Source organism: Vigna unguiculata, chromosome 9 (assembly GCF_004118075.2).
Source record: "Vigna unguiculata cultivar IT97K-499-35 chromosome 9, ASM411807v1, whole genome shotgun sequence".
In the NCBI taxonomy this organism is placed as follows: Eukaryota; Viridiplantae; Streptophyta; class Magnoliopsida; order Fabales; family Fabaceae; genus Vigna; species Vigna unguiculata.
The window spans coordinates 232438-243415 of record NC_040287.1 but is presented as its reverse complement, the minus strand read 5'-3'; the positions used below and the strand labels follow the sequence as shown (position 1 = coordinate 243415).

The following is a 10978-nucleotide window of genomic DNA, read 5'->3' as shown; positions in this document are numbered from 1 at the left end:
TGAATGAAGGCGTCGTGAGGTTGTTCCGGCGTGATGCGGTGGTCGAAAATGGTGGTGACAACACACCAGCAACATTTAGGGTTTGAATGGTGACTAGGGTTTTTGATTTGGGAGAAGGTTGAAGATAATGATGTGACACACTATGGTTGGTGCATATGTGTATACAAGATCATGGCCACGTGTTATGCTGGTTTTGGGTCAGAAAGTTTTTTTTTTTTTTTTAAATTCGTGATACCCATTAAGCCTTGGTTCCCTCCAGAACCGAGGCAGTAACCCTCGCATATGCCTTGGTTCATAACCGAGACATAAACATTTTTTTTTACCTTGTTAGCATATGTCTCAGATGTGAAACCGAAACTAAAACACTATAAGAAAATGCTTCATTAGTAACCAATTTTAGTGACCAAAAGTTGTTAGTTACTATAATTACTAATTTAGATACAAGTTTACAAAGTAACAAAATTATTGGTTGCTAAAATAGTTACTATTATGAATAAAAAATTATAATTGGTCACTAAATTGGTTTTTAAAATTAGCTACCATAGTTTTGGCTACCAAAGAAAACTGGTCACTAAAAATTAGCTACCTAAGTTTTGGCTACCAAAATAACTTAGTTACTAAATTGGTCTCTAATTAATTAGTGACAAATTTAGTAACCAATTATAATTTTTTATTTATATTAGTGACTATTTTAGTAACTAATAAATTTTAATTTTGTAAAATAATATCTAAATTGGTCATTATAGTGACTAATAACTTTTAGTCACTAAAATTGGTTACTAATAAAACATTTTCTTATAGTGAAAAGTCAAAATAATCACGATCAAATTCCTTCCGTCACTACTGCAACCTTTATTCTTCTTTTTATAGAAAAATGTATTTAACTCTACAAGACTTATTTTTATTCATTTTCTTTGGAGTTGTATTTCCCCAATACTTTTATATATATATATATATATATATATATATATATATATATATATATATATATATATATATATATATATATATATATATATATATATAAAAGTTTTGTTTATATAAAAATGTGTAAATATGTAGTTGATGAAAGCAATTTTATAAAAATAAGAATATGCACAAGTGTTGAAAAAAACTTATCTTTTAATGATATAATGATTTTCATTATAGAATCTATCATGTTATTAATAATGACTTTTATTGTAGGACTGATAAACGATCACATTATTGCTGACTAAAGTTTATCCCAATATCCATAAATAACTATATTATTGCTGACGACTTTTATTATATGATCAATAAACAATCACGTTGCTGATGAAAACTTCTATTTTTGTCCATTGATCTTTACCGATACTAAAGTTATTGGCGCACATATAATTTTAGCTCACCACTTATTTAATAAAATTTTCATATTGTTCATATCACACTGATGAAAAACTTACAATATTTATTTCTCTTTCAAAGAAAGGGTATCAAAATGTTTCAAAAAAATATCTCTAAAAAGTCCTCACTAAATTATTTTACACGGTCTAATTTAATAATTTATTCTTACAATTAAATAAGAAATTTTCTTAATAATCAGATTACAAATAGGCAAATAGACATTTTCCTATATTCACACAAAAACTTAATCATGATTTTCCTAATTGATTTATTTTTTTTAAGAAACCTTATTCCAACCCATTTTTTGAGACCAACAAAACCTCGATATTTTAATAATCTATGAACTCAGCCCATTTAAAATAAACTTATGTTATCGATGAAAATCCATTTCGAATGAAAGCAGATACACTATATTTTATATAATTTCTCAAATTCGATAAGAAGAAAAGAAGTAACGACAACCGATATTTTTGTGCAATTTATGCTGAAAATCTTGGGCATTGAAGTTTCCGATACCTTTTATATAATTTATATTTATAAAATATATATAGTTACTGTTGTTTTCACTTTTGACCGAATAGGTTACATAGGTTGCATGTTCTAACTTTTCATATTAAATTTGTTCTATTCAATTACAAAACATAAAATATATACAATAGGACCTTATTTATATGTCCAATAGATCCTTAATACCCTCCAACACCCTTTACACTCTTCTTCTTGACTTCCAAAAGATTATAAGGAAAAAATATATATATAACCCAATTCTTCACCCGTAAGTTAATGTTAATATTGTATTTATTTTACAATTAGACGTAATTTTACGCTTGTTTTCTTTTAATTTCAATGTAATTTTATGTCAATTCAGAAAATTTATATCTGTTTTTACTATTAAAAAAATTTATATTTTTTGTCAATTTTTTTTTTAATTTTTTTCGTAGGAAATTTTGTTGTGAAAAAGAAAAATTGCAAGAAATTACTATCAATTTTTTTACAAAATATTTTGTATAAAACACTTTTCGTAATAAATTTTGTAAAAAACACTTGCAAATTTTATAATTTTATAAGAAATGACTACTCATAAAAAAATTAATTGTCAATTAAAATTCTTAAAAATAAATGGTAGAAATGTTTTCCTAGGTCTAATTTAAATAATGATGATTTATTTATAAAAAAATGTCACCACACATTTTCTTACATATGTTTTTCCTATACCTAATGTTGAATTGATAAACATGCCACCAATTTCATTATGTAATTCATTATAGGTAGATTTAAGAGTATATAACCTGTATTTATCTCAAAGTGATATATTTGCCACACGTGTATTTTCTTTCCTGATCCTAATTTTCATGTTATATTACCATCAAAATAAATCTCCAATTCCCTCTCCCTGGCTACTCTTTTGATAGTAAATGATTTTTTGACACTTAAAGAATCACTTAACAACTCACTTTTGAAAGTAAAATAATTATTAAAATATATCTTTTATATTTATAAAGAAAAAGAAAAATTAAAGAGTAAAATAATAAGTATCAAAAGGATATAAAAAAGTTTTGGATGTGAAAAGCATAATCTTTTTCTAATATTCCTCTACCACAATAATGATTTTTTTATGTCAACAATAAATAATACATTAATTGTAGAGTATTTTAGGTATTCTAACCCTTATAAAAAAAAATTAAAAATCTAAGAAACATACACACATATAACAGTACCACAAATTTTAATAAACTTATACTCTTTCTGAAAATAATAAGATGTTTATCTTTTCTTTTGGTTAGTTTATTTTTAATTCCATCTACTATCCATCTACTATGCCTCCCCAAAACCAGTCGTTTTCTAGAATTTCTCCCAACTATATCATTTCCAAATATTTGTTTTATACTTTAGTCAAACTATGGTACAATAATTAATATATAATCTTGAATTAAAAATGAATTTTTCTGTTTATTTTTTTTTTAACTATAAACATAAATGAATTTTTTAGTCAAAAGAGCATGTAACCCTCTCTTTTTTTTTTTTCTGCCGGAGAAAGAAGTCATTTTCAATTCTTAAGTTTAATATTTTGATGTTCTCCAATTTTTAAGAAACAATGGACAATGACAGTCGAACTATCTAGAAATTTCACCAAACCCCTAATTTTTATTTATTAATTAATTAAAAATTTCCAACTTCTTAATTACTAAGACACCTTCCCATAATTCAAGAGGCACATAAAATTATATATATATATAATTCAATTTACTCTTAAAATAAATAGACTTGTTTTAAAGTCTTTTTATACATTATTATATCATGAACAAAAGAAAGAAACTGTATATATGCCTTCACCCGTTACACGACCAATACATTTTTCTTATAAGTTGAATCTCAAACACTCACAGAATTTATCCGAAGACTCAAAAAATATTTATAGATTATTTATCAGCAAATAAGATTTAAAAAAAATCCTTAATAATTGGATCAACTTTTGTTGGTATAATTATTTTTATTTTACGATAAACATAAGTATGCTAATGTATAAACTTATTTTGTACCATAAAGGTTTGCTTATTCAGTATATGGTTGCACGTGCAAAGGTAAAAATCTAATTTTAATTGTATCAAATTTTGCAGGGTACGATTAAAGCTTAATATTAGGGTATACGTTGCAATATCCGGGGAGTTAAACATATAATTCATTTTGGATTGATAACAATTTTTTTTTTAATCAAACACTCAAACAACTACGACTTTAACTATTTATTATTTCTTTAGTTCTTTATTATTTTTTATTTACTTGTAACGCAGATAAAAATAATAAAATAAGAAATGTTGTTATTGTTTAGATTGTAATGGGTCTTTATATTATATGTAATCTAATCAGCATTTTAAAAACTTATTAACTTGGTGTTTATTATATTTGTAAATTTTGGTTTATAATTTCATTACACATTAGTTGGATCCGTAGACGAACACTCACATTAATTACTAACATGTTCATTGATATAATTTTTTCATGTATGAACTAAATCAATAATTTATAGGAGATAATAAATGTTGAATTATATATCTTTAGCTTTTGATTCAATGTTATTATATATATCATAACGTGAAAATTCATCAGTTAGTATAAATTACCATAAAAGTTAAATTAATCTTAGGAAAACCTCACAATAAGATTCCTTTTCTTTAAATAATAGATTTAATGAACTTAAAAAAAAAAAAAAAAACATTGGTTTTCCTCTAATTGGATGACAGAGAATTGATGTTGAATTCAACATACAGGCCTGTATATAATTTGGGGAGAAAATTGAATGAAATGAATTAATTAAAGTGTTGAATTACAGACTGCATACTATATACGTGTGTGTCCTTGCAAAGGGTGCAGTGCAGAAGGCCATAAATTCCTCCCTCTGTCCTTTATTGAAAGGGTACTTGTACGTAATATATAAGGTATTAAAACACTGTATGTATAGGTACATGTTTTAGAGAGAAATATAATAAAAGTTATTTACACAGAAAAGGTAGTTTAGTGAAGGAATGATGGATGCATATGTTTTGATTTGAGAAGTTGCAGAAAGAGAATAGGAGGAAGTTGTTGAAGAAGGAAAATGAAGGAAGATGATGAAGAGTGGTAGATCTGAAAGGAAGAAGGGTCCCCCACCCTAGCATGCTGCTGCTAGGGCTAATTAAGAGGAGGAAGATAGTGTTGTTATCTTTATATATTTACGATCAACATAAAGCTATACCAGATTCTACCCTTTTTTCTTCTCATCCTCACCCTTTCATTAATTCCATCATTGGATTGGACGCATGCACTGTCCTTCACTCATCTATCCAAATCATTCTATAATTGTACTAAAACCTCAAATATGGACCACACCTTTCTTTATTATCACTGCTCACTTCAATTATTAATAATACAATCTTTTCACACACTTCTGTTATTCTTAACATAACACACATTAAGATCAAACTTCTTCAAAACTTCTTCAAACACATTTCTTAGCTCTTATAACCTTTACAGATATAATAATTTTATGTATCAGACGAAACCTTTAAAATAGGTTAAATATGAGTAATATGAAAGAAGAGGATATGCATATATGCATGATGATGGTTCGGAAAAATTGGAGAGTGGAAGAGGATGATGCATGGACATTAAATGTGGGTGAGGACCATGCAGATGCAGAGAGTCCTTGGCATATGGTGGCCCTGTAAGAGGAAGTGACCACTGACATAAATACACTCACATAATAATAAAAGAGTGGTAACCCTTTTGAAGTTACAAAGTGCAGCCCTCCCAAATGAGAAACCCAAACTAGTTTGAAGTTACATGAAGAAGATATGAGCATCTAGTTACCTATCTCCAACACCATCCACATGTCTTTCTATCTTCCTCTTCTTCTGTCTCTTTTTGTTTTATTGCACCAAATTTGAAAGGAACAACAGAATGTAATCTGTACGAAGCTTCTCTTTGTGGTACCATACCTGTTGCCACCTGCTCCTCTCTTTTCAACTCTCCACGTGACTTCACTTGTCCTCGTTTTTCAATCACTCTCTCAAACTCAACCTTCCATCACCAAATTTTACTGCTATCTCTCTGCTATAAACTCTTAACACATTATTCACTATGCTTACTGTGCTGCAGGTTAATATTCTCACTCACACACCATCCTCATACAAACGCAACACTGTTACTAAATCACTCATTGTCCTTAAACATTTCCGAATACAAACACATGTGTATCCTGTCACTCAAACCGACTTTAGTTTCTGTTGGATACGAGTCATCAAAAGTCTGCTATAAACCGTGTGTTGAATCAAACAATGAAACAGAAGAACAATCATTTGAATCAAAATCGTAGAAAAGCTTTAGTTATAGAAACTTTAATTTGGTGTAACTAACCACCATTAATAATAACAATTATAAATTAACGCTAAAATGTCAAGAATCTAAAAGGAATGGAAACATTAAAACTAAACATATTTAAGTCTAATAATAATAATAATAATAATAATTTGTTTTAAGATTAAAATCAAGAGTACAAAAATATCATAGCTCAAATATCTCAAGTTAAAATGAAAGAAATAAAGCATCAAACTTATATATTTATGTAATAAATATTTCAAAACAACAAAAAAAGAAGACTAATTAATATATTTAAAAAAAAATATTATTAAGCAATTACCACCACATGTTTCAAAATAAATTATTAAAGTAACATTAGAGTCATTCATATATTAACTATTTTTTTAGATAAACTCATCTTGTTATTGTTATTTTAAAATGTAATAATAATAATAATAATAATAATAAATCTATAATAATGATTATGCATGCATATGAAATAAAATAAAAAATAAATTGACACAGAGAAATAAAAGAGGTAACGAGACTTACTTCGGAATTTGACAAAAGAGTTTATTTCATGGACACTTGTTCTTTAAGAAAAAAAAAAAAGTCACTGTCATTTTTGCGTTTGGCCCATATCAATTTTGGATCCTGCATAAATAATATCTGACACCAGCATTTTTGTAACACTTGTAGATATAAATGTTAGCATGTGACATTCTCAAACTAGGAATGCAAAAAGACTTATCACAAAAATAAGGAAAATGTATTTTGATAATTTAATATGGTCATTAAAAAATTATATTTTTGTAATTATAAAGTAAAAGAGAAAAAAAGACTGGATCTGAATCTGTTCCAACACTGTCTCGTTGTTCAGAGATATTTTTCTTCCCTTTTCCATTCCAGAATAGAATGTAGTATGAAACAAGTTGATTTTAGTTGAAACTGTGTCTAGAAATGCTTCACCATGTGAATGACACCATTGGAAGCATGAAAGTGTTCAAAACATAGCCTTGTAAACTTTATTTTCACTATTCTACCGATTTTTCATCAGTCATGTTCCGTTCTCTACACCATTTTCTGACAACTCATAGGAATTCATTTTCTTCATGTAACATGTTATTCTTCCAGCTTCTCAACTTTTACTACCTTTTTCTGTTGCTGAAAGAAGATAAAGTCTGTTAATATTTCCAAAACATCGTTTCCTTTGTGTGAATAATTAGAGTTAAAGGCTCTTTTGATTATTTTTTTCTCATGAAATTTTAAACAGTGTTCTTCTCCTTATAATTTTATAGCTGTTATTATTCCTTGATTGTTAAACTTTGGACGGATTAAATCTACAAGTCAGGAAGTATAAATGAGACACTTATTCTGAACTTAAAAACATTAAAGAATTGAAGAAGGAACTGCCTCTTTTTCTTGCTTTTAAAGAATTTCTAATTGTTAGGACTAGACTTTGATGAACTAAAGAGAAAAGTTTAAAGAATGAAACGTGACCATTTTTCTCAGATTTCTGTCGTGAATGATGAAATGCTCGACGTGGAATATTATCATCTTACGCACAAATGTTAATATTATCAAAACGCATTCATGTAATCTAAAACTTAAATAGGTGTCGGCAAGTTGGATTATGATTCTGTGCATATATGTAGTAGAAGTTGCCATATTACAAAGCTTTCTACAGACATAAATAAACACTCCTCTCCTAAGACATTCATTCGATCTCTCTATTACTTAGGTCAAACATGTTGTTCTCCCAGGATCTATTGTTGATCTTCATCACTTAGGGGTGAAAGCCTGCAGTGGTGGTGAAAGAAAGATAAGGTGAGAGCATAAAGAAATGGGAAGAAATTGAAGGCACAGTGGTTGAATAAACTTACAGCAAAAATGGTAGCATGGCCAGGATCTGCAAGGTGAGCAAAGAGGTTGTCGATAGGACCAGTGCCGGTGTATATGTGCTGGAACCATGCACCCATGACAGCCAACATGGCCAATCTCCCATTCTTGATCTCCTTAGTTCTCAATTCCTTGAGCTTCTCGGGAGAACCAGTTCCCCATCCAAGAGGGTCAAACCAAAGCCCACCTGGGTAACCAACATCGGTTCCTGTGAGCTTGTTGTTGGGAAAGATGGGGTCAGTGTTCACACACCCTGGCTTGATTATGTCAGCCCACCTTCTACCCTCAGCCCAACCAATGAAAAACAGTTCAACAATGAAGAGGGTAGTGGTGTCTGTGAAGTATTCTTGTTCTCCAGCTGAGTACCATGAAGGGGTGTTTAAGACACCGATCTTTGTCAGAAATTCTGGAATGAAAATCCCAGCAGCACCCAACATTGCCCATCTGCAGTGAACTAGCTCTGCCTGAACATTCCATCTCAGACTCTCCGGATCAGATCCTATATATCAATCAAAATCCATTTTTTTTTCTTTCTCATTTCCTTTCATAAATGAAGTTTTTCATTAACAAAATACTGTTAAGATCGTGTTCTTACCAAGACCAAGAGGGTCAAAGCCAAAGTCTCCGGGGAGACTGCCATCAAGCCATGGAGGAGGAGTGCTGCCTGGAAACCATAGCGGCCTGTCAGGGTCTGCTACAGCACACACTGTAGTGCTGGATCCTCCTCCAACTGCTGCTGTGTATTTCTTCACCCTCAATTTCCTTCCACCAAGAAAAGAAGCTTTCGGGGTTCCCAACACTGATCCATTCTTCTGGGAACTGTACACATTCACACTACTTTTCATCAATCACGTCTATGCATCTATGCATCATGCATTCATTCATACAAAGCTTGAATTGGATGAATATGTGCAACATTTTATGCACAGAATGAAATGACATAAATAAATAGTGGGAGAGTGGAGAAACTTGCCTTGGCGTGGAGATGGAAACAGCAGCAATGGCAGAGGAGGCACAAGCAGAAGCCATTCACCCTTGATTCAGAATAATGAATAATTATTCACTGAGTGAGTCTCTGTGTGTTTCTGTGTATATGTTTGATGATTAATTAATGGTAAAGAAATGCAAATTTTGTTGATGTATGCAGAATCTTATCCGAAAGGATAGGAGTGTGAATGGGTAATGAAGTTGTGGGTTGCCATGTGGCATGTGAAATCTAATGGGATAGGTTTACCTCAAAAAAAAATCAAAATCTGGTGGCTCACACGCCCTTCTCTGCCTTCCACAAAATCTACTGGTTGCCACATGTCATCACAAGACAGAGGAGATGCAGATTCTGATATGCTATTTTCCTTGCACACCAATCACACACATTTTGTGGGACCTTTTTATCTTAGTGGGATATAAATTATCTCTCTAACAATTTCTCCAATTACTCCAATTTCTCCATTCAAGTTATAGGAATACTGTATTCAGAACCAAAAATTTTAAGTGTGTTCTTAAATAATTGTAAAAAATGTGCTTTGTTACAATTTTATTACTATAAAACTGTATACTTATTGTTAATTATTATACAAAAGTTCAGTAAATTTATATTTAATTACTATAAAAAGTCATATTTTCGTATGTCAATGTAAAAAATTTACCGTTCTTATTTTTAATAAACTAACAATTAAAAAAATTATCCTCAATTTTTTTTTAACCAATTTTCCTTTTCCTTAATATTGATGCCGCTAATTTTTTTTTTTTTTCAAAAAACCTCATTTGATCAAATTCAAATAATTTAACCTTGTCATTTCATGTTGCTACCGTCAGATTTAAATTTGGGGCATAAATAAGAAACCACATTGCTCTTCTTTTCATCACTTCAGATTTTTTTTTTTTACTTCTTTTTCATCACTCGAATATAATTTAAACTCGCCATTCCATATATTATTTGTCAGTATTTGAGTCAAACTAGAGAAAGTTCATAGTAGGCTAAGAAGTTCTGAGTGTGGAATTTGCTTGCAGTATAAATGTGAACTTTTATTACATAACAGATATTTGAAGCCCACTAGTAGCACCTTGCGACCTTTATTATTTTTAACTACGCACCTTGGTCAAGCTGACTAAAAGCCATACAAGAAAAAGAATAAGAAAATGTCTGTACAAATGTAGATAGATAAAAATGTTTCAAGACACCACTTATTAATGCTAAGTGTTTTGTTGATAATAGTAGAATAGCAGCATGACAACAATTTTTATCCCCCATCCAATAAACCAGTTTCAAATGGGTAGAAAAAGATGCTGTTCAAAAGGAGAATCAAAATTGAAAGGTAAAGAGATGTTAAAAATTCAAATCCACCACCATTAGTTCCTTCAACCTATACAAGACATTTAAGAGCATAACCGGATTTTTTTAATGAAATATCATCATTTTTTTCTCAACAATATTAATTTTCTATTTAAAATATAAAGGACATACTTGAAAATTTAATCTTTTTAACTATTTCATTATGCACTTGAAGCATTTTGTTCTGTTCACTACTTCACAAATGTAGTTCCATAGTTGCAAGTTGTAGCAACTTTGCACCGTTGTTGATCATCATATCAATCACCAGTTACTACGTTCAAGATGAACAACTTTAAGCACTAAAGCAACCCTGAGGCAGCAAAGACCCATTGGAGTTACCAGTTGCCATTTCCTATATTCACTCCTTGCTGGACTCACTCCAACTCAATGCTGTTAATCTAATCTGCATTATCATCAAACATAGGTGCACAACAGATACGATATCTATCTTCTGACTCAACCAATATCAAGCTTGGCAATAAACGCATAATTGCATGCAGCAATTGTCATTGTACTGTAACTTTGTGAATCTATTAGCAAACGTAT

The 10978-nt window shown here is 30.0% G+C and overlaps 1 protein-coding gene across 1 annotated transcript; it reads right to left on the bottom strand.

The window, feature by feature from the left end:
- Window positions 1–7778: 7778 nt before the first annotated feature.
- On the bottom strand, window positions 7779–9313 carry LOC114196150 (chlorophyll a-b binding protein 7, chloroplastic). Its single transcript, XM_028086701.1, has 4 exons — window positions 9074–9313; window positions 8696–8919; window positions 8085–8599; window positions 7779–8001 (listed from the first exon to the last, which is right to left on the bottom strand). The coding sequence occupies exons 1-4, from the start codon at window positions 9127–9129 to the stop codon at window positions 7984–7986; spliced, it is 813 nt and encodes a 270-aa protein (XP_027942502.1). The 5' UTR covers window positions 9130–9313; the 3' UTR covers window positions 7779–7983.
- Window positions 9314–10978: the final 1665 nt, after the last annotated feature.

What these genes read in the sequence shown, in the direction of transcription:
- LOC114196150 (XM_028086701.1), bottom strand. Translation starts at nt 9,129, where the DNA reads ATGGCTTCTGCTTGTGCCTCCTCTGCCATTGCTGCTGTTTCCATCTCC. An exon ending in GTTTCCATCTCCACGCCAAG is followed by an intron (nt 8,920 to 9,073) that starts GCAAGTTTCTCC and finishes GAATGTGTACAG; the next exon opens with TTCCCAGAAGAATGGATCAG. An exon ending in CTTTGACCCTCTTGGTCTTG is followed by an intron (nt 8,600 to 8,695) that starts GTAAGAACACGA and finishes ATTGATATATAG; the next exon opens with GATCTGATCCGGAGAGTCTG.